The following is a 23,874-nucleotide window of genomic DNA, read 5'->3' as shown; positions in this document are numbered from 1 at the left end:
TCCATTATTCACATATAGCTAGCAACTATCCCATTATTTTAAGTTTTTACTAATCATACTTTCATATTTTAAAGATTCCTCTCATTTTGAATGTCCATCTTGGTTTGTTTAGATACTGTTTTCTCTACTTGAGTGCTACATGCCCACCGACTTCTACCTTGATTCGTCTATAAACTACATCTTAGTAGGAGATGTTCTGCTCTAATATCGTCTGTAACACTCCTATAGTCAAGATCTTGAGTAGAATTGGTTCCCTCGAAGTTTTGAAAATACGCTAATATTAGTCTTAGATGTTTGAGATTTTGTTGTAAATCCCCTAAAGTTTTTACCAGTTGTTGGTTAATGGTGAAATGATGTAGCAGTTAGTCCGTAGTTTGTGCTTATTCATTTACCAATGTATGTTAGAATGTTAAAGCATATTATCGTGGAAGTCCCAAAAGTTGAGATGATCTAGACTTAAAATTTTACGAGGGGTTATAACTTTGAGTTATATATTGACCAAATGGAATGGAAGATAATGAAAAACCATCAAATTTGGACAACTACTTAGATCGTTGAGACTTTGGAGGTACATGGTTTCTCTTTCTTACGCTTTGATATCACTTGTTTGGAAAATCTCCCACTTTGATCATAAGGAAACAATTGACCAATTAAAAAAAAACCCATAAAAACTGAAAACACACAAATTTACATGAAAAACTCTTAATTTAGTAAAAACGTACGTAGAAAACAAGAAATTAGGTGAAAATTGTTTACAATCACATAAAAATATCATTATTACATTTACTAATAGTTTTTTCTTTTAATCTAAATTAGAATATTCCAACTCTTTTTTTTTTAAAAAAAAACTTTACTATTGTAAATTTGTTCAAACAAAAAAGTTTCAACCAAGCTTTCAATTGTTTGCTTATTGTTCTTTATATATCTAGGGATAGTTGCAAATGTAGCAATTATATTTAAAATAATTAAGTATATAGCGACATTTTTAAAAAAAATTGTAAATATAGAAAAATCTATCAAAATTTATCAATGATAGGAGTCTATCACCGATAGACCAACATTTACTGATACACCATGTAGCAAATGTTGATCTAGCACTAATAAACCATAGGAGTCTATCAACGATAGAAGTCTATCACCGATAGACTTTGCTATATTTGCAATTTTTTAAAATTATTGCTACATACTTAATAATCATTCTAGAAATTATGTGTGATTAGAATGGATAACAATTTTTAGAATGATTATTAAGTATGTAGCAATAATTTTGAAAAATTGCAAATATAGCAAAGTCTATCGATGATAACCCCTATAGTTTATCAGCGATAGACCATTCAATTTTGACAAAATTTTGCAATATTTACAATTTTTTTAAAATGTCGCTATATGCGTAATTATTTTAAATATAATTGCTACATTTGCAACAATCTATATATAGAATATGTATATATATAGTTTGTGAGCCGGACTAGTATTTATCGCGGGCCCAAAGCCCAGTAAAACAGGTAACAGTATCCACATTCTTCGTCTGGAAACGGAGCCCTAGAGCCCTAATATATTGAGGTGAAAGGAAGTTTTGAGATCTACTCCACACCGCATTGGGGGAGATTAAGTTTTCCGATGATGAAAAGTTTAGTAATCTGAGAAAAATGGAGAATGGAGGTTTCATCCATAACTGGCGCTCCCGATGCTTATTCTTGCTGAGGTCGAGGAACCAGTTTTCTCCATCAAATTCCAGGTAGATGCTAGGCCTTCTGAGGAATTCCTTTTCCTTCCAATTCATTCTTCTTTCCCTTCATTTCTCCTTATTTGAATTCTTCAGGAGATTAAAGTTTAACGTAGATTTTGTTATTACTTTTAAACTTCTGTTCTGTGTATCTGTTAAAGTTTCTATATTAAAGAGAAAATACTACTTTTCCTTATTATTTGATATTGGCAAGAATCATCATATAAGTAGAAAAGCAGGGATGACAAACTCTTGCAATGAACACACCCACATTGGATTAATACAAGGTAAAAATAAATTCTAGAAGATGGGCCTTTGTGTATAATGGGCTATCTCTTAATACAGTCAATTTCTTTTTGAGTTTGTGAATACTGGTAGCAAACAAAGGTTTGGTTAGAACGTCAGCAATCTATTTAGAAGCTTGAAGGTGTCGGACTAACAGTTTCTGGTTTCGTATAAGTTCCCGAACAATGTCAAGTTCAACATGTTTAGTCTTGGGATGTGGTATAGGATTGGCACTCAAATGAACTGCGATTAAGTTGTCACACCACATAACAGGAGGATAAAGTAAACACAATATCAAGAAGTGAACTTTCTGTCGTCTAGAGGCCCAACCAGCATTTGCAAAGCCTAGTAAATTCAAGTTATTAGAGATATAACTCATTTCAGATATAGTAGTATCCTTGTTATAAGTTGCCAGTGAGTCAGTTTAGGCGAATGCATAAATTGATATACCTTATTTACACTGTAAGAGATTTTAGGATGAGTAAGTGTGGCATATTGTAAAGCACTAACCACACTTTTATACAAGTAGATATCAGAAAATTGCTCACCTTGATGTGCAGACAAGAAGATAGGACCACTTACCATTGGGGTTGCAATTGGTTTAGCCTCAAACATTTTAGTTTTCTGTAACAGGTCAATTATGTATTTTGACTGAGAAAGAAATAAACCTCCTTTGGCTGGATAGAAGACTTCAACTTCCGAATTTATAAGAGAATCTATTTCTTTGGTGGAGTTGCCCACAATAATAAGATCATCAACATAAATCGATACATAGCAACAAGAATTAGTGGTCATGCGAACTAATAGAGATGAGCCAGCTTTAGATGTTTTGAAGCCAAGTAAGTTTAAAGTGCAGCTTAGTTTCTCATAACACGCTCTAGGGACTTGTTTTAAACCATATGAAAGCCTTCTTTAGGTGACAAACCATAGGCTAACTACTATGCACCTCAAAACCAAAAGGTTGTTCCATACAAATATTTTCTAAGAGGTTTACGTGAAGAAACGCATTATTGACATCAAGTTGTCGTATTGACCAACCTTTCATAGCTGCTATGGCTAAGAGCATATATATAGTCACAATATTGACCACCGGACTAGATATTTCATTATAATCAATATTAGGTGTCTCGATAAAACCTTTTTGCAACCAGCGGTGCTTTATATCTAGCAATGGAACCATCAAAGTTCCTTTTAATTTTAAACACTCATTTACCGCCAATAATTTATGATTTAAAGGTTTAGGAACTAATATTCAGGTATTATTCTGTTGTAAGGCATTAAACTCATCTTCCATAGCTTTCTTCCATTGAGGATGTTTTAAAGCTTCTTTCTCGCCACATGGTTCATGTTGAGTATAATCAACTAACAAGACTTTAGGTCTAAAGATTCCACTCTTACCTCGAGTAATCATTGGATGAGGAGAGAATTGTTGTGTTGTTGTTGATGGGAGGATTGTTAGCAACAGGCAATGCATCTATGGACAGAGTATGAGAGGTAGTTTCTTCTTGAGTATCACCGTTCTCAGTATCAGGTTGGGAGCTACTTTGCGTGCCTATCTCTAAAAGATGCACATTAGTAGTATCAGGAAATGTGTGAGGTAAATGCCTTTTTGTGCTATGGTTCATGTTTGGGTTGCAGAGAATGGTATTAATCGGTGGACAATTGACAATTGTTTGAGTTTTGGAGTGGGAGAGAAAAGGAAATGTTTTTTTCATAAAAAAGAACATGTCTGGATAGTTGTGAGATTGATACTAGGAATGTGCAGGGTTGTGATCTGAAGGACAATTTGTGAGATTGATAGAGCCTTAAGTATGAATAACATTTGCAGCCAAAGGTTCTAAGTGATGGATAGTTGGGCTTTGGACCGAATAACTTTTCAAGAGGACTTATGTTTTGTAGGACAGGTCTGGGAAGCCGATTGATAAGGTATACACTGGTAGAAAAGGCTTCATCCCAGAAGTTAAGGGGAAAGGTGGCTTGGGATAGGAGAGTAAGTCCCATATCCATGATATGTTTCCTTTCCACTATCCCATTTTGTTGTGAGGTATGTGAGCAAGTTATGTGATGTTCAATTCCATATTGATGTAGGAAGGGAATGAAAGGGAAGAGCAGGACGTTTTCCTATTGCACAAGCTTCACAGAATTTCAATTTATTAACATTCAAAGTAGGACGCATAACATGTTTCCAAGACAATTTAAACAATAGATAAATGGGGATGGCCCAATCTTTTGTGCCAGTCATCAAGAGAAATAGTGGAATTGTAAACATTTAAGGCTTCAGGTGTTGTGAGGGATGATCGGATGTTAAACTTGTATGGAAGCCCATCACTGAGTACCCTTTGGAGAAAGTTCAGCCAGTTCTGTCGACAGATCAACAAAATTGAGATCGTAGGCTTCCAAGGCTGTGAGGATTTGGAATTTCCAGAGAAAATTGTCATCTCTTAATTTTACTGCAGAGATTTTGTTTCAAAAACTGGTCTGTGAGATGGATGATGATCCATCAGTTGAGTCAGAGTGTTCATCGTTGAGTGAATGAGGGAATTCGTTCAAAAACCCTAGCTATGGAGCGACAAAAGTCGAGAAAAAAAAAGGATTAAAGTAAAGACAAATTCTAGAAGATGGGCCTTTGATACAAGAAGAATGAGAAATAGAACCTTAATGGGCTATCGGTTTCGTATCTCTTAAACTTTGAAGATTTGTTGTTTTAGGGTTTGAATTATGAACAGTTGAACCGTAGTTTCTGGAGAAAGTGTAAATGCTGTATTTGTTTTTTTTTTTTTTTTTTTTTTTTTTGAATAATAATATATAATAGCAGAAGTAGCATTATAAGAGAAGATTGTAATCAGTTATAAAGTGTTTTGTTCTTAGAACCTACATGAGCAATAAAAGTTGTTCCAAAAATGAAAGCAAGATGGACAAGAAGCTTCTTTGAAACAATGTACATTTGATACATACAACCCACTGCATCTTTGAATTTTATGAAAATAAATTAAAATGTGTATGGTAAGTGCATGAACATCAAAATTTCTGTAATACATTATCTTATGTACCAATCATTATACATTTTTATTATTATTATATTCAATATATACTTGAGATCTCGATAGAGATGTTGTTAATTTCGAATTAGGAATATGAAAGAAAATAAACAAAAGTTGCCAAAAATAGTGCTAACATTAATTTTAAATTTATACTACATTAAATAAAATTGAACCTATTTAATAAATAGCAAAAATAAAGTTAAAGTTCGAAAAGGGTGTTAAAAAGAACAGAATTAAATATTCCAGAAGTTTATGGATGAGAGATGACGTAAATGATATTTTTAAAAAATCATTGTATAATATTGATATCAAACCCGAAAACGATATAAAATTGTTACCAAACTAAAATTGATAGGAAATTTGGCACAAAGTTGAAAATATCTAAATATGTTGCTAAAATCTATTATGAAATACTACCAAATTTTAAGTCTTCTTTAGATCTTAACGATCATGGGTTGACTCAACCCATTGTAGCTATATATATCAACCTAGATTTAATATCTATGGTTTTTATTTATTATTTATTATTATTATTTTTTATTTATTATTTTTTATTTTTACATTAAGATGTTATAGAGTTAGATGGATATCCTAACCATTTTTTTTAACACCTAAACTTATATTACTGATCTTAAACTTAAAACTGAAAATTTGAACCCCACCCAATTAGCATAAGAATATACACATGGTAATAAGTAAAATAAAATGACGAAGTCTACTTTGAGACTTTTTAAAATTACTTGAAAAGGTCCTAGTTTTAATTTTTTAACTTTCAATATCTAATGTTAACTTAGTTAATTGTTATATTTTGCGGAAGTATTTGGAGCGAAAACTATCTAAAACTATAATAATTACTTTTTGCCACAGTAAATTCAACTAAAAAATCTTTAAGTAGTTACTGTCAATGCTATTTCAAAATCCTTATTTGTTACAACATTATTTTTTATTATTCGTTACAATGTTTACTATTTTTTGTCCAAACTAAAATTTAATGTATTTAAGACTATAACAACTCACTATTTGCTTCATTTACGCCTAGCTAAATACCTACAAATTTTAGCATGAAGTTAGTGTGAAAATCTAAGTAGTTTTACTGTAATTTTTTGTTTTTGTTTTTGTTTTGAGGAAATTTTCAATAGCCATATATTGAATAACTTTGTAGAAAGTACAAACTTTTTTTTTAAAAAAAGTTAAGTTAAGTTTAGTTATAAGGTGGTTATTGTTTTTGGAGAAATTAGTTATAAAAGTAAGTATGATAAAGTCAAAATTTAGAGGTTGAAATTGAAACCTAAATTTCCCAAATGTTCCAAAATTGCTCCGCAGGAGGTGGATGAGAATGTTAGGTATTTGGATAAAATGGACAAATAAACCAACAAAAACACAAAGCCACCTTTATCCTCAAATTTAACACAGCGCCTACCCTTATAACTCTATAAATGAATTGTCTTTTTCCCTTTGTCCTCCATCAACTCCACATTTAATGCCTCTTTTCTATGATTTTGTTAAGGGTAGGTTGATGGTTGGTTACTGCAATTTTTTATTACCTTGGAACCTAAACCTTTCTAAATTTTGAAAACTATCTAAATATATCTATCAACTTTTCATTTTACTTCTAATAGCTTCTTACACTTTAAAAATATCTAATAAATCTCTAAACTTTTGATTTTGTGTTTAGTGAATCTATGAACATATTATAAAAAACATTAATAGTGAAAAACACCTTTGGATTTTGTACTTTGTGTCAAAAGTATTTATAAGTATTTTGATGTGTGTGTGTTTTGAGAAGAATGAAAGAAGTAGGATCAGTTGGCATATACCCAATTATCTTAACTAAGTTGACACATTTTTAATGCATTCACCACGCTTCAAGTATTCTAATGTATAGTCAATATTATTGAACTTCCAAAAGTTGTATATTGATACTAAAATGAAAGGGTTAAAAAAAAAATTAGTGATTGGATAAAGACTCGGTTATCTCATATCTACTACACCCCACCACCTCTCTTTTCTATATTCTCCTTCCCTAGTTCCCTATTTTCATCTTTTTTCTCTCTTCTTTTCATACTCTCTTACTCTATTTTATTTTCCTTTTGAAAAAGAAATTCTAATTAAGGTATATAGGCTACAGAAAAAAAAGGGAAGAATAAAAATAAAACTCTCAGCATAACTTGAGACTTATAAATGTTTTTGATAAAGTTGTATGTTCATAGTTGAGTATGAGTTAACACATTTAAGTTTCATACACCAAAAAGAGAAATATTGAGTATGTGAGAGTTTTTTTAAGACGATTAGTGTAAAGGAAAAGAAAGAAAGCATATGTGTTAAAAGATTTTATAGTGATTGCTATTTTGTTGATCTTTTGTAGTTGTCTATTTGTTTTCATCATCTACGAATTAGATTGTTTATGATGAAATTTCTTTGTCGATCATTCTTGTATTTAGTAGATTTTTGTTTTGTTGTAAGTTATTATCAATCAAAACGAAATTCGTTTATTATTGGGGTACATAGAGATAAAAGGGATTCGAATCATAAACATTTAAATCATCAACACATTTTTATATTAGTTGAGTCCCAATTTTATTTTATAATGTATTAAATTTGAATATGACCATTATATTATAGATAATTAGGGATGCATTAGTCCTCGCATTTTACATTAACTAAAAAAAAACTCCATTTATTGTTTAGGAAGATATCACCATATTAAAGGTTGGGAATTGGTATTTGAAAACACTTTTTGATATTAAAAAAAAATAATGTTAATTTGATGATTCTTCATAGTCGTAAATGGTGGAAAAGGCCTAAAATTTGACAAATTGAAATAAAAGGAAGAAAAAAGAAGATACAATCCTCAAAGTGGGGGGGAGAAAGCCAATATTATACCACATTGGAAGAAAAAACACCCACTGATCTCACATTTCCATTTCCAAACAAATGTAAACCAAGATTGGGGTTATAAAGTGCAATATAAGAGTACAAACACACCCCAATTTTCTTTTCCTTTGACTCCAATACCAAAAATCTTGCCTACTTTGGTTGACCCTACCACCATTTCTTTCTTTCTTTCTTTCTTGCTTTCTTTCTTTCTTTTTGTTTGAATAGATGATTTCAATTCTTAAAGTGCATTTGTCTAAGTAATTCAGAGTATATTTGCAAATGCTTTATTCATTTCAAAATCACTTCTACATTTTACTCTATTTTATTTTAAATTTATGCCAAAAGTTAATTTCTTTACTTTTATATTTTTTTTCTCTATAGTGTTATCTATCTCTCTCAAAATTTGATGAAGAAAAATTTTTATGGATAGCAAAATATATATGTATAAAATTATTTATAAAATATAATAATAAAAAAAAAACTTAAATATATACACTAAGAAGAATTGGGTAGATTTTGCTATATTTTGTAAATTATTTCATTATTTTTTTGAAAAATTTCCCTTTTATAAACTCTATTTCTAACTTTATTTTCTCTAAAATTTATATGATTTTTTCAATTTATTTTCTATATTTATCTCTAAGATTCGTAGTTGGTCTCTATTTTTTTTCTTAGCAATTTTTGTGTCCCTCACCTTTTGCTTGGATTTTCCTTACATCTTCTAATACCAAATCCTTTTTGCCCCATCTAACTCACAACCTTCTGTTTTAAAAGTTTCTCTATCTACTCTTTGTATTCGAATGTATAACAAAAATATATAAAAAAAAAAAAAAATTACAAATAATAAAATATATTCATGATAAACTTTTACCTATAATCTTTTACACTAGTGATATAGTCTATCACCGATAAACTTGTACTAGTAATATGATCTATCACAAATAGACTCGAAAACTAAACCTAAATTTTATCACATCCACCTATTCTTTTGAATTGTTCTTATCTTCAATATCTTGCAAATAATAATTATCCATTAATTTTTTTTCTGTCTTTAATTGTTTATGTTTCAACTAAAAGTTACTCTTTATTGTTTTTTTTTTTTCACTCTAGAATTTTAGGCACTCCTAAGTCTCTCTCTCTCTTTTTTTTTTTTTAACTTTTCTCACCTCTATTTTTCTTTCCTAAGTTTTGTTTTCCTCCTAATTTTTTCTCTTTCTAATAACTTTTTCCCCAAATAATTGTAGTTTCCTTTCCCACACCGTGTGGTATACATTTTGGTAGTTTGAAGATTGTATCTATGAAAATACTTTACAATCAAACACAATGTACAAAAATAACTATAATCAACCCATTTGTCTTTAAGATTTACTGTGAAGTCAAACGCTTCAGCAAGACATGTGTTCAATCATTCAAAATCACCTTTTAAAATTCATTTGGTTTAAGGTTTTATATATTTAGTTGTTTTACAAATAAAGTAAAATATCAAAATCTATATATGATAAACTGCAATAAATCACTACCATTTGTGTAAAGACAGTTATTTTAAATGACAAAAACGTTTTAATATATATATAAAACTAGCAACATGCCACTTTTCATCAACATTAAACATGGAGTATATCTATAATTGGCTCATGAGATTAACTTGAGGAATTTTATATAATTATTAAGATGCATCAATCTATAAACAATCAAATTGATTTTAAAATCAAATAAAAAACTTTTATATATTTAAAATTGATGTTTAATATGATTTACTTCAGAGTTACCCAATTTGTTGTATTTTTTATAAATAATTATGGTATTTATTTTATTTTATTGTTAAATTCTTGTTTAATGGTTGATATATACATATATATAGATATTGAAACAAAATTCAAAACATTTATAATTGTTTGTTTTATTAACCATTTAATAACGTTTCTAACGTGTAATTTTTATTAAAAAAAACCACAAATGGTTAACCAACCATATTTTACACAAAACTCAATTAAATAACCATTGAGGAGTGATTGGCCGAGAATCACCTATCATCCAATCCCTCCAAAATCAATTTGAAATCGTTTTATACTTTTTTAAAATCAATTTTAATTTATACAAAACACCATCATTTGAAAGAAGGGATTAAAATCACTTCCAAAGACATCCTAAATTTATCTTTACAAATTATAACTTTTTAAAATTTAAACATAAACATGTTCGCTATTTTATGGTGTATCATATAAAATATATGATCACTGAAAGATGAAATGGAGTAACTAAAAGTAAAAACGAGCTTTATTTATTTTACTTTCACAAATATTTTTGTATACATTTTATTCCTTTGAATTGAGTCGTACACGTAGTTGCAGGATAAATGAGATCCAACCATGAACACTTGAAAAGGTAATTATATCAGTATCGTATCTTGAATTGATTTTAATATTATTTTATTCAATTTAATAAAAACAAAGGAATGTTTTTTTTCCAAAATATCTAACTATCTTCTTATGATTTGGAGCGAGCAACTATATATATAACTTCAAACTCCTTTTACACGAATCAATATACTTCTAACACAAGACAATGATGATTATGTAGAAAATAAATGGGCATGATTTAGTTGATTCTCTAAAAAAGAAAAACACATTTTACTCCCATCATTAATTGCTCCAACACAAATCTTTTCATATATAATAAAAAACAACTCATCCTTTTTCAAACCCTTTTCAATTTAAATACCAAAAAGACTCCCTAACAACAACCTATAAAATAAATTTTTAAATAATACAATTAAAAAAAAAACACAAACAATATATCTAAATTCATATATACACGTATTTGAGACATTTTGTTTACTTGCTTGTGTAAAATTATCAAAATAAAATGTTGTGCATGTAGATTGGGTCGTCATTCTTAGTTGCTCTGTCAGATTTCGATTCTCTCACTACCAACTCTCTCTATTTTATCTTATAATTGGTTCTTCTTAATGTCAATGTTTTTCAGCCCTACTTTTTATTCTCCACTCTCACTCCTTGTAAAGCAAGCAAATAACAAGAGGTGAGAGATTGAAAAGCGAGGGTGAAACGAGCGAGAGAATAGCAACAAGGAAGAGCGAGAGTGAATATTTGAGAGCCTAGCAAGTAGCAAGTGTGCACAAGAAGGTCATATCGATCATTTTCACCAATAGTAACGCAAGCAAAAGGTATAAAAAAAAAAAAAAGCTTCCGTTTTGAAAAGTAAGGAAAATTCCATATTTGGTTAAAAAAACCGCAGATGAAAAAATGACAAAAACCATCTGAATTTTGCAAGTAAAAAACAAACTAACTCACACACAGCTGAAAAGAAAAGCATCTTCAGTTACAAGAACTCAAAAGCACAGTTTTTCTATCACAGCCATTCATTTGTAAATCAATGGCTCTGATTGAATCTGAAAACCACACCAAACCAGTTTTTGAGGATGAAACACGTCTTGAAATGGCGATTTGATTTTGTACGCAAAAAAAATGAACTAAAGCCATCGTGGACCGAAAATGGTGGAAAGAAACCATAGTTTGGCAATCAAGCAATAATATGCTTCATTTGAACAAATTCCAACTGATTTTCTTCAATGTTTCAGTATGAAAATCAAGAGTTTTTGACTGCTGAATTCCCTGTTCTTCCTTCCATTTCTCACTTTTTAGGTGCTTTTGAATCAACCCATAACAAGTATTTTCAAATAAAAAAAATGCTTTTTCCAAGTCAAAATCATCTCTTTATACACATAGAGATTAAAAAAATTTGGTTCTAGTTCTTCTCTATATATAATCTCTAGTCTCTACCAAAAGACACAGCAAATTGGGGTTTTAACTTCAGCAGTTCTCTCTTCTTTTGAAACTTTGTGTTTAGAAAGTGAAGAAGAAACAAATATGAAAATGCATCAACAAAACCGTTTGTTCATCTTTTTCATAGCATTTTCTCTGTTTTCTCTCTGTTTCGGCAGTTACCTTGAGGACCCATTTCCTGTTTCTCAATATCATGATCAAATTTATAACCATTATCCAACACCAGCATCATTATACACTTTTAGGAACACTGATTTTCACAGCTCGAAGACGACAAAGAAGAGACGAGATAGAGGGAGCTCGTTTTCAAGTTCGACAAAGGTGGTGAATGTGGATGATTTTGGAGCTAAGGGAAATGGACAAGATGATACTAAGGTAGAAACCTCATTGAACATATATTGCAAACAAAATATACTTACACTTTCAAAACCAAGTATCTAGCTCTACTTCTTGCATTATTCTGACGACTTAGCTTTCTAATCTTCGGGGAGCTGTCTTCACCGAAACAAGCTACCGTATATGAACTCATTAGTGTTTGTTTTGATGAATGTATGTTTTAGGCATTTGAGCTTGCTTGGAAGGAGGCCTGTTCTTCTAGGAAGGCAACTCTTTTGGTTCCTAAAGGAAGAACATACTATCTTAAGCCAATCACTTTTTCTGGTCCCTGTAGATCTCCTTTAACACTAAAGGTGAGAGTATAATTATCATATATTAAAAGTAAATGTTGACTTTCAATATCATGATTTAGGGAAACTTGGCGCTCATTTGTTTGTTATTCTCATTGTTAGATCAATGGAATGATCAAAGCTTCTACAAGAATATCTGATTACGAAAATGATCGTCGACATTGGCTAAAATTTGAAGGAGTTGATAATTTTGTTGTAGAAGGCAATGGTATCATCAATGGGAATGGCAGAAAATGGTGGCAAAACTCTTGCAAAGTGAACAAAGAACTTGTAAATATATATCTCAACTTTGAACAACTATTATTTCATATCTCATTTCCTTGATAAAAACCATTGGCTGACGATTGTTTTTCTCTTGGATTCTTCTGCAGCCCTGCAAGAGAGCACCAACGGTTCGTCGCCCGTCACTGTCTTTTTGATCTTCGGAAACGTGTTTGAAGTCGTCTAATCGAAATGTTCATTTGTTTTCTTTATATGCAGGCCGTAACTTTCTACCAATGCATCAACTTGGTTGTGTCTAACCTGATGTTCAAAGATGCACAGCAAATGCATCTAACATTTCAGAAATGCACCAATGTCAAAGCTTTGAATCTTCGAGTCGTCGCCCCAGGAAATAGTCCCAACACAGATGGAATTCACATCACAGAAACTCAAAATGCTATAATAAGAAACTGTGTCATTGGAACAGGTACACTTAACAAAGAAAATGAAACAACTTCTATACTTTCTTTACTAAATTGTTTATCCAAAATCTGTTTTTTTTTAGGGGATGACTGCATTTCAATTGTAAGTGGATCAAGAAATGTTCGAGCAATGGATATCACTTGTGGGCCAGGTCATGGAATCAGGTATTCTTCAACTAAATTTGAAGCATTTTTTCTACTTTTTACTGCTATTTTGGTTTGATCATATGATTTCTTTATTACATTGAAGCATCGGAAGCTTGGGAGCTGAAAACTCAGAAGCTGAAGTTTCAAACATAAGAGTAAATAGAGCATTGATTTCAGGAACAAGCAATGGGGTGAGAATAAAGACTTGGCAGGTATGTGAAGAAGGGTAAAATTCTTTGGGATTTTGATTCGATTTTGTAAATAAGTTTGAACAAAATAATGTAATTGTCAACGTAAAGCAACAAACTTTATGTTGCACTCAACTCCACTTAAAGCAGAAAGTAAAGAAATTTATTCCTCATTTCTTTGACAGTTGAATTCTCAGTATTTGACAGAGAAAAGTTGGCCACATTTCCAAACTGCCGTTGACCCTTTAAACTTCAATCCTACCATTCCAACCCCTCCACCGGCCAACTTACACGTAATTCGATTATTTTCACATTATTTTCACCCAACAATCCATCGATCCTACACCATTTTGGATGTCAAAAAAAACTTGTTCAATATTAATTTCTACACAGTGGTCACCAAGTCCTCTTTTCTTCATTTGAATGTCCATGTGGTGTCACTAATTGGTCCCTGACTTGTTTAGTGGGTGCAGTTGAATGGTACTTGACAACAAGGGCATGAGTTCAAACTTCAAACCAATAAAATAGACAAAATGAAAGAATGACAAAACTAAGTCAATTCAGTTGGTGCAAGGATCACAAGTTATTTTAATTACTTTGTTAGTTAGAGAAAGAGATATTAATAAATGTCACAGCTTTTTTAACTTTTTTTTCTAGAGGTAAACTACATTTATTTTAGAAAATGTCTATAGATTTCTAAACTTTTCTAATAAAACTTAAAGAATTAGTTTCTGTAACCATTTGTTTTTTAAAATTTAATCTATAGACACTACTATTTAAACTTCTTCTTTTTTCCTTTCGTGATATATTATTCTACCAAGTACCAATTGTTTAAAAAACCAAACCAAAATTTGAAAACTAAAAAAAAAATATCTTTCGAGAAGTTTTCTTTTTTGTTTTTGAAATTTAGCTAAGAATTCAATTGTTAGATTTAAGAAAGATGAATATCATTGTAAGACATGAAAAATAAATTTGAACATTGTGTAATAGAATTCTAAAGTGATTTTGAAAATAAACAAAGTACGTTTTGAAATTTAGGGAATAAACATACCAATAGCATTATAACATGGGTATAACTTTTCATATTGTGATTTATATTACACTTGGAAAGTTGAATTTGTTTGCCTTTAAAACAAATATTTGATAATGAGATGGCAAATTGTGCAGGGAGGCTCCGGATACGCTAAAAACATAATGTTTCAAAATGTTGTGATGAAGAATGTGAGCAACCCCATAATCATAGACCAGAATTACTGTGATAAAGAAGACTCATGTCCAGAACAGGTAAAGAAATTTAGTCAAAATCTTTGATATAGCTCTCAACTGAACAAGATTCATAGAAAGCCAAAGTACAAAAATTGATTGATTGATTTATCTTTTGCTTGGTCTTATGGATGCAGAATTCAGCAGTGAAAGTAAGCAATGTGGTGTACAAGAACATTCGAGGAACAAGTGCTTCTGATGATGCCATAAAATTTGATTGCAGCAAAAGCTTCCCCTGTCAGGAGATCTCTTTGCTTGGAGTTCATATAGTTGGTCAAGGAAATGAAGTTGCAACAGCTTCCTGTGAAAATGTTAGGTTGAAAAATAGATGGAAAGTTTATCCACAGTGTTAGAATCTAGTTTTTGAGCCATGTAAATGCATTTCACAACAAATTCACTTTATTGTAGGATAATATTCGACCCTTCCATCTTGAAAATGTCACTATTGTATTTAAGATCACTATTATCTTATAACTATTTGAACTATGTTCAGATGGATGATAGTTTACACTTATATAAAAAGAAAAAAATATTTTTCCTTTTCAATCTGTTCTCCCAGTAATTATGGCCTGTTAGAACAATTAACTTTGATTCCTCACCACCTACCTCAAACCATTATAAACATTACTAAACTTATGTTTAACTAAAGGGAGAAAATAAATATACTTTCTTTCCCAAAAGAGGATTGGATCAGCAACTAGATCACAGCATTATCCATGAATTAGAATCAGTAGGTAGTAAGTAGGAGCAACCAATATCTACTCTGGTTGAGACAGATCTTGGCAGTTGGCATGGTCACAAACAGGGGAATAGATCTTCTTTGCCTCTGGAGATCCTGGTTCTGGCTTCGCCATTGTGACTCGGAGGCAACAGCGGCAGCAAACATAAAATCCTCCCTTCCATGGATGCTCTGTTTCTGAATTAAAAGCCATTGACCTTTGTAATTTCCCCCCAAGAAGCTGTGGTAGCATTAACAACTAGCCTCTGGAGAGTGCCCGAGCGGTGCCTGCTGGCACGGGCCGAAATACCAAGCATTTTAGCGGTCATGCCGATGGTAGCCACTTGTGCATGGTAACAAAGCTCCTCAGCTTCCTTCCTATAAAGTTTAAACATATAGATGTATGTGCAAACTACATATTGTCTAAAAGGCCTTGTATTATCTACATATTGTCCATTATCTAATAGGAATCAATAACCTTGAGAGAGAGAGAGAGAGAGAGGCAACCAGTAGTCTCAAGACAAGAAAAGAGCAAAAACCTCTAATAAACCTTTTCTACTGACAAGTAAGAAGAATGACCAGTTTACAAGGGTAATATCTTTGATTACCCATCAACGAATATGCAAAGAATAAGTGAAAAATGTAGAAATTCTTCTGTTATACAAGGTTTAAACAATGATACAAAATTAAGCCTCTAATACTACCTTTTGCTCTCTATCTTCATATGGCGGAGGCATCAAACTAAGCGTATTGGCAAAAAGATCTTCACGTCCAGAGGGAGGTTCTGCTACAGGAGCATCCAATACATAATCTGGAATGGCAACAAGTGTTTCCTCGAAAAATGACTTGATGGTCTACAAAGTCCAATAGGTTCGCTTAGAAGCTATGCAACCAAGCATTTAAAAGGTGGTAACACTAAAAGGACGAAAAATCTCAGTTGGTGATAGAAAAGTGGAATCTTAATACCGGATTAGAATTATTCAAATTTCGATAGAAGTAAAATCAAAGCGAAAAGTTCACAGTGAAATTGTCGAAAGGAACTAGAGCAAAAATATGTCATGCCTTCACATCAAAATTCACTGGATGAACCTACTCTCTTCCAGCATATTTTAAATACCTTGCAATGCTGAAAAGCAGCATCAGCTTTACGCTTCCACGGACCATTTCCAGGATCTGTGTAGAAAAGGTGAAGCAATGGCTGCAGCAGAACAAGAAGACCGGTAAATGGTCACAGCAGGAGTTTATGGTGAGTGGGAGTGCGTTTTGCTAGACTCCAGTATGTATTGATTTAGAGAAAAGCAGCATCTCATATAACCAACTGTTAAAAGGGTTCTATATAACGCAATAACTGAAAAATCAGCAGGTAAATGAAGACATAGAAACAAAAAAAGATGATAAATCAGCATGCTTTGCTATAATTAATATATGAAAATTCTTGCATTTTTTCTCCATGAAAGCCATTTATTTCAATAAAAAACCTTGACGTATGAAATGGCCAACCGCCAACTGAAAGAAATACAAAGAATTACTCCAATTGGCAGTAATCAAAGAGAGTCAAGGTTACAAAAATACAATAATAGGAAGTAAGCATCCTAGGTAGTTTATAGAGGAACCTCAGTCTAATCAATCAACTGGGAATCACCATTCCATCTTATGCGCACCATGGAGATCCAAAGTGCACTAATTAACATTATACATTGCAAATCTTTAACCATTTAATCCACACCAGTCTAATCTAGAACACATATGCTAACCCAATACTTTAACAGTTATTAAGGCCTACTCGCTGCAGCCAGCACTCCTCCGCTAATCCCACATATCGCATGAGATAGTGAGAGAAGAGTATGGAGCTCATGTCACATACTTAAAATTACTGAAAATAAGTATAGTTAAATTAAATCCAGACCAATAGAGTAGTAATAGACATGTTCAAGTCTCCAGTCTCCAGTCTCCACCCCACATTTTGGAAAAGAAATAGTTGACGCATGACATACAAAAGAAATAAGACCAACTGAAAACTTAGGAGACAAAATTTGTTACCAAAGAGGCTGTATGTCACCAACAAAATCTTACCTTCACAACATCTCGTATATTTGGCTTATTTCCATATCTACCCAAAACAGAATCCCCATATACTTGATACTGTTCAAGGACCTAGGAAATGGACAAGTATACAACTAAATGAGATAATAGTCAACTTTCAAGTAGAAGGATAATTTCACAGCCAAGTTTACTATTGTACCTGACGACGTGTGATACCACTGCTAGGCGCACCATAAATTGCAGTGTCTACATGTCCTAAAGTACGCCAAGGGCTATGGAGGATAAATAACAACAAATCAGTAACCAACTCTGATGAAATATTCATACCAAAATATTGTTGAAAAGTACGAACACTTGACCAAACTAACAACATTAATGTGATGGTTATTCCATCCGTAGTAACTTGAGTTTTAACAGTTAAAAAATATATTAAAACAATACGAAATATATTAAAATAATACTATTAAAAACAGAAGAAGAATGCTTGTTTTCATTGTAATAACTTCATCTTAAACCTGAGCTCAAATGAATTCAGAGAATTAGAGAAGTTTTTTGTATTTCACTGTTTGGGAAGAAACTGATGAGTCAATTTTGTATAAGGGCAAGAGTATCAAAACGTACACAACAAAAAGAGAGAATTTACAGGTAACCATATATTGTCTACAACAGGTAACCATATATTGAGAAAAATAAAAAATCCTAACAACTTCTACAGGCAGATACAACCAGATATTATAGAAGAATTCTATTTTTTAAGCATGGAATATAAAATGTCATATTTCAGGTCCTCTTATACTGATAATGGTTGAAACTAGCTGTGACTATAGGACATATCCTATACCTTGAAAAGGATGCGACAATTTGACATTTGCTTGTAATAAAAAATTAAACAAAAAAGAAAGAAAAGATAGTAATTTCCAAAATGTTCATAAACATACTTCTGGTAAGCAGCTCGGCCCATCATTACACCATGAGCTCCTAGTCTCAGAGCAGCATTAGCCTGTGTAAATTCATTCAAAATAAATAAACATTAATCTATGATGTAGAAAATTTACCAAATGCATGCTGCTAATTTCACAAGGAACTCTCATTCCATCAAAGCCAACTCCCAACAAACAAATGTTGGGTCAATAAGCCACATAAAATGATCATTGAACGACCATAGTGCAATGCAAGACAATGAAAAGTAGAAATGCATCCACCACATCTCCTCTTTATAAATGGAGATAATATCATGTAAAAAGATATATTACAGTACATCCCTTTTAACTAAAAGGTGGTTAGCCCCTGCAGTGATTTCAAAGCCTATTTTTATGCTTTTCTAGTTTGGGAAAATACAATTTCTGATATGTTAGGTCCAGATGCAGCTTACAGCAGAGCATAAAAGCTCACCTCATCAACAGTGTTAATGCCCCCATTTATTGTGAATCTCAAGTCTGGAAAGTCACGCATCAGTGCATAGAAATATTCATATCTGTGATCACATCAGAATTATGATCATTAAAGGATATTCTTAGTTATTATTTGTTAAAAATAGTACGTCAACAAAAAAACAAGGTCTCTTTAAGACTATAGAAGGTTATTAATAACCATACTTCAAAGGAGGAATAGTTCGATTTTCAGCTGGGCTGATACCATTGAGCAGTGCCTTACGGGAATGGATTACAAAATGCTTAGTTGGCGACAAGGAAGAAACTTTGTAAATAAAATCACCTGAAATAAAAGGTTCAGACTGTGAGAGAAGAAATTAGCGACTAACAAGCGACATAATGTCACATCAAACTAGAATGACTTTTCAGAAAGAATTTTAAAATCGTAAAGGCCTCTCGAAATTGTCATGCATGTATTGTCAATAAATATGTTGAAAATTTCAAATGTCAAACATCAAGTATCAATTCAAATGTCATATACTTGTGTTGACCAAGCAGAATTCCTGGTCTAAGATGGTTTATGATTGTAGCCCAAATGGGTTCCTCCAAAGAAGTTCTTCTCTTCCATCAAAGGCATTTCTTTCCTCCGCCCATTATAAAATGTTGTCTTTCTTTTCTTGGAATGGGGAAGAGATGAAGGTGTGGGTGGTCAAAGTCATCTTCCTTTTCTTTTTCTTTAACAAAATAAACTAGAAATTCTTATTCAAAAGGTGAACATGTCGGAAAAGGGGAACAACAAATCACAGCGAAGTGCACAAAAGCTGCATCAAGAAAGATAACTTTCACTTTCAAAGATTATATTAAGGGTTCCTAATGAGATAACATTCCCTTCAAGATTATATCTATACCTGTAACTTTACCAATCACTTTAATGTGTAGTCAAAGCCACCTTTGAAGCACAAGAAAGATAAGGTTCACACAAGAAAGCACACAAGATAAAAGCCAGGAACTATTGTGATGATGCCCCTTAGAGGAAATAAATAATGAAATGCTAAATCATAAATCAACGATACCAACGATTGTCACATTACTGTGTTATATATAAGCAAAGAAGTAGTAGTCACTAGTCACTGCTTTCTAACAAGTGAACAAAGACTAGAAACCGTACAAAGTTCATTATATGAATCGTGGTCATCAACGCCAATTCGACATTTCACGCTAACAGGAGCGTCAGTCTTAGAAGCAATTACTGACATGGCTTCGCCAACAAACTTTCCTTGCAAACATGACAAACCTAGGTTAGACGCATAGCTGACAAAATAGAATCTGCAAAATAGCTGAAATCAAAATATAACCAGCACACAGCCAGAAACCTTAGGATCCAGCATAAGGCGAACACCGAAGCACCCATGTCCAGCCACCTTTGGACTTGGACATCCACAGCTGAAAAACATTTTTACAAAAATATAGAAATAAGAATTTATGAAGTACTGTAGAAACTAAGACAGAAAGAATATGAAGAAGATAATTAAAGACACACTTCAAATTAATTTCATCGTAGCCATAAGGATTGGCAAGCTCAATAGCTTTTGCAATGTTATCCAAATTGTTTCCTCCAATTTGCAGGACAATAGGATGTTGATCTGGAGAAAATGCTAAGAACCTGTCCTGTGCAAAATAAATGAAGATTACATGAAAAAAATGGTCAAAACAAAGATTGTTGATGCATATCATATGCAACTCAAGTCTGATTGTGAAGAAAAAAAAAGGAATTTGTCATACGCCTCCAACACCTACCAGACCAGATATGCAAGTTACAATAGTAGCAATAAGATGGTAAGTTGGTAACTCTTTTTTGAGAAAAATAAAGCACACAAAATTTCTTCACTCTTGCCAATCAAATATTCATCAAAAGTGAGAGAATCCTAGTCCAGTGCATATTTGTCTAATAAAAAAAGTGAGAAAACCCTGGTCCAACTTGGCTGACAAGGAAACAACCAAGATATGAGGTCAGACCAATTTGGAAACTAAGCAGATCCCCGCAATGACAGGTCAATTAAAGTACTCAACTGTTACAAGGTTAGATTTGATTAGAGCATCCACAATCTGAAAAGACCATCACACTGGTACTCTTGGTGACCAAATGTAAGTAAAACCAGAGAAAACCATGGTCCAACTCAGACATCACACGTGAATGTTGTAATTCAGGGCTAGGATGTTTTCTTGAGGTAACTGGAGGCAGAACTTCTCATAAGGGTGGGGGCAGGGGGCCAAAAATAATTATTCATTAACCGAACCTATTAACATGGAGGCAATGTGTCTTGTGAGTGTGAAAAGTTGCATACAATTTTAAAAGCCTCTAGTAAAAAAGGGAAAATCAAGAAAATTGCATATATGCCTCGTAGAACCATTGTTAATAAATAAAAGCAACACTATTGTGTAAAGTTGTAGGCAACATTGATCAATTAATTGTTGGTCCAAAGGATGCTGCCGTCAACTTACAAGATTATCTTTTTGGTAAACAATTGTTTCAGCAGCAAGCATCTCGGTATACAGCCACGCATGCTTTGATATTAAACGAGCAAGAGTTCTGTAGTGATTATCAGTGCATTCCATCATAGGAGCAACACTGAGAAAGTAAATAAAAATCAATCTCGGTCGATAGATACAAACACTCAAGGCACACAAATAATAATGATAAAACAACAATACACGATATAGAAAACTCGCCTAAACCATGGAGGGGAATAACGTCCAGCAACCATTTCTGCTTCTGGACCTTGACGAAGTATCTGATTTCCAGAAGACCAACTAATTGGTTTAGACAACTTCTTTTGCAATATACTTGATGAAAGCCTGGGATGGCTCTTCCGAATGACAGAGTGAACAGGAGTCAAAGAAGCTGTAACAGAACATCCAGCAAACTTCATCATCCCTCAATTCATATCACAGTCCGCTCCTCAGAAAATTCTGATCATGAGCAACTTGAGAAGCTTTAAGAGTGATGGAATACTCAAAAAACGAATCAAAACAACCCTATATGCTCGATTACTAAACAATGTAAAAACTAGCAAATAGTCTGAGTGAGAGTCAGGAATGAAGAACTAGCAAACGAGCACGAAAAGAAAAGAAAAGCTCCCCACAAAATGAGAAGAAAAAAAACAGTTAGTTTTAAGTTTCAACAAGCACCCTTTACCAGAGCCAACCATTTGAACAAAGAAATAGATAGAATCAAGCACCCTCCAGAGAGCAAACCATTTAAACATAGAAATACCACACGCATAAACAGAATATCAGAATAAGAGAATGTTTTTACGCAATTAAGAAAGCTGAAGAAGTGATTGGCAGTTGGCAGACACAGTTGCAGAGATGAAAACAGGTAACAGGATTAAATTTCAGGCATAAACAAAATGAATGTTAGGGTTTACATGGAGATATGGTAACCAGGGGGGCGGGAATTTGATGGCCACCACTTGCGGGCGGTGGGTGGTGCGGCGGAGTTCAGAGGGACGAAGATTGAGCGGCGGAGAAGAAAGTGGAGAGATATGGGAGGCGTAGTATTCGGATTTTATGGCCTTGGCCACTCCGCTTCAAATCTCTTCGGTTCTTTTTTTCTTTTTTTATTTTTCTTTTTTCTTTCTAGCAATCCTATTTCTTTTCTTCAGTTTTAAAATTTGCTTCATTCTCCTAATACCCTTAAAGACTTAAATTATTTTAATGTTTTCTAAATTTTAAAACCTTTTTTTTTTCTTTTCGAAAAATTTTAAAACTTTTTTTTAATTGAACGGCTACTTTTGTACTCATGAAAAATTACAAAATCTATGTTTATGTCATAGTCTATATAAAAGTCACTACTTTGATAAAAAAAAAAATAAAAATAAAAAAAGTTTCTATTTTACCCATTTTAAGTATTTCCAGTATTAATTTGGTGGAAATTTGCAATCCGAATATGTGTATATAATCAATGGAAAGTTTCCCTTTTTATGAATTAGAATAAATTTTTTTCATTTAATCTAGAAGGTCATTAAAACCACTAAAAAAATCTTCTTAATTCAATCCGTGGAATAAAATTAAATGATTTTATTAGTTGTCTAAAAAATTATATTTTTTGAAGATCAAAATCATGAAGAAGCTTTTCATTTGATTATATACACACATTAAATGACAAATTCCCTGTGAAACCTTTAAAATGAAGGATAAAGTGATACAAAAGGTTTCTTTATCTACAAACTTTTCTCTTTTAATAAATTTGGATATTACTCAAACTTTTAAATATACGTGTTTCTTTAATTCAATAAATGTAATTGATACTAATGCATTGAGAGTAAAGATATATACATCAAATTTATTATTTTTTTGTTAACTCAATAATGATATACACATAATTAAAAAGAAAGCATATGTTAAAAGAAACGATTTGATTTACAACATATATAAGTTAGAGAAAATTTTGGATGATAAAATAAATATAAGAATAGAAATTTGGTAGATAGTATAAGAATTGAGTTTTCAAATCAATTTTCTAGAACTGTTAAGTAAATTTATAAAATAGAATTTTGAACATTAAAACAAGAAATAATAATTTGATGACAAAAGGTTATTAAAATTTTTCAAACATTGAGTTTAAAATATAAAATTTTAGATAGTGAAACAGAATTTGAACTTGGGAAAGAGAACAGAAAATTAAAATTATCTAATAACCGAAAAATCATATGTGTTTTTATTAGCAAGAGGAAAATACAAATAATTGCAAAAAGAAAAAGATTTAACAAAAAGACTAATAGAGAAAAGTAAAACAAGATAAGAAAAACAAAAAACTCATAAAGATAAAATTTTAGTTATTTTAATATGTACTGTATTGTTATTATCGAAGTATGTATTAAAATAGTGTGATTCTAGATCTGTTTAATAATATATAGTAGTCGACTATTTAATATTCAACCTATACATTTAGTTTCCTTTAAGAATAATTAGGTTTCGTCGATAATTTATTTTGAAATAGCATTATTTTGATAATTTAATTTTGAAAACAATTATATTAATA

General features: G+C 31.9%; 2 protein-coding genes and 1 long non-coding RNA gene across 6 annotated transcripts; 2 read left to right on the top strand and 1 right to left on the bottom strand.

The window, feature by feature from the left end:
* The first annotated feature begins 1,500 nt into the window (after positions 1–1,500).
* LOC127148809 (uncharacterized) lies at positions 1,501–4,801 on the top strand. The gene is made up of 2 exons (XR_007819947.1): positions 1,501–1,738; positions 3,286–4,801. It is a non-coding gene; the product is annotated as an uncharacterized LOC127148809 (long non-coding RNA).
* Positions 4,802–11,327: 6,526 nt separating this feature from the next.
* LOC103500316 (polygalacturonase-like) lies at positions 11,328–16,096 on the top strand. The gene is made up of 9 exons (XM_008463579.3): positions 11,328–12,107; positions 12,293–12,421; positions 12,521–12,688; positions 12,790–12,810; positions 12,899–13,106; positions 13,185–13,266; positions 13,352–13,460; positions 14,604–14,720; positions 14,837–16,096. Exons 1-9 carry the CDS (start codon positions 11,817–11,819, stop codon positions 15,050–15,052), a joined length of 1,341 nt encoding a protein of 446 aa, XP_008461801.1. The 5' UTR covers positions 11,328–11,816; the 3' UTR covers positions 15,053–16,096.
* On the bottom strand, positions 15,933–22,494 carry LOC103500317 (uncharacterized). 4 transcript variants are annotated; one of them, XM_008463580.3, is made up of 13 exons: positions 22,259–22,494; positions 21,561–21,800; positions 21,333–21,459; positions 20,371–20,498; positions 20,204–20,273; positions 19,999–20,101; positions 19,056–19,173; positions 18,853–18,934; positions 18,399–18,460; positions 17,660–17,732; positions 17,491–17,571; positions 16,535–16,615; positions 15,933–16,271 (listed from the first exon to the last, which is right to left on the bottom strand). In XM_008463580.3, exons 2-13 carry the CDS (start codon positions 21,761–21,763, stop codon positions 16,104–16,106), a joined length of 1,296 nt encoding a protein of 431 aa, XP_008461802.2. In that variant the 5' UTR covers positions 21,764–21,800; positions 22,259–22,494; the 3' UTR covers positions 15,933–16,103. The 4 variants fall into 4 exon arrangements, with proteins under 4 accessions (XP_008461802.2, XP_008461804.1, XP_008461805.1 ...); XM_008463582.3 differs by having other exon boundaries at positions 21,561–21,732; positions 22,259–22,493; XM_008463583.3 differs by lacking the exon at positions 22,259–22,494 and adding an exon at positions 22,147–22,164 and having other exon boundaries at positions 21,561–21,732.
* Positions 22,495–23,874: the final 1,380 nt, after the last annotated feature.

This window comes from Cucumis melo, chromosome 4 (genome assembly GCF_025177605.1).
Source record: "Cucumis melo cultivar AY chromosome 4, USDA_Cmelo_AY_1.0, whole genome shotgun sequence".
Classification (NCBI taxonomy): domain Eukaryota; kingdom Viridiplantae; phylum Streptophyta; class Magnoliopsida; order Cucurbitales; family Cucurbitaceae; genus Cucumis; species Cucumis melo.
This window is presented reverse-complemented; position numbering and strand designations above follow the sequence as displayed.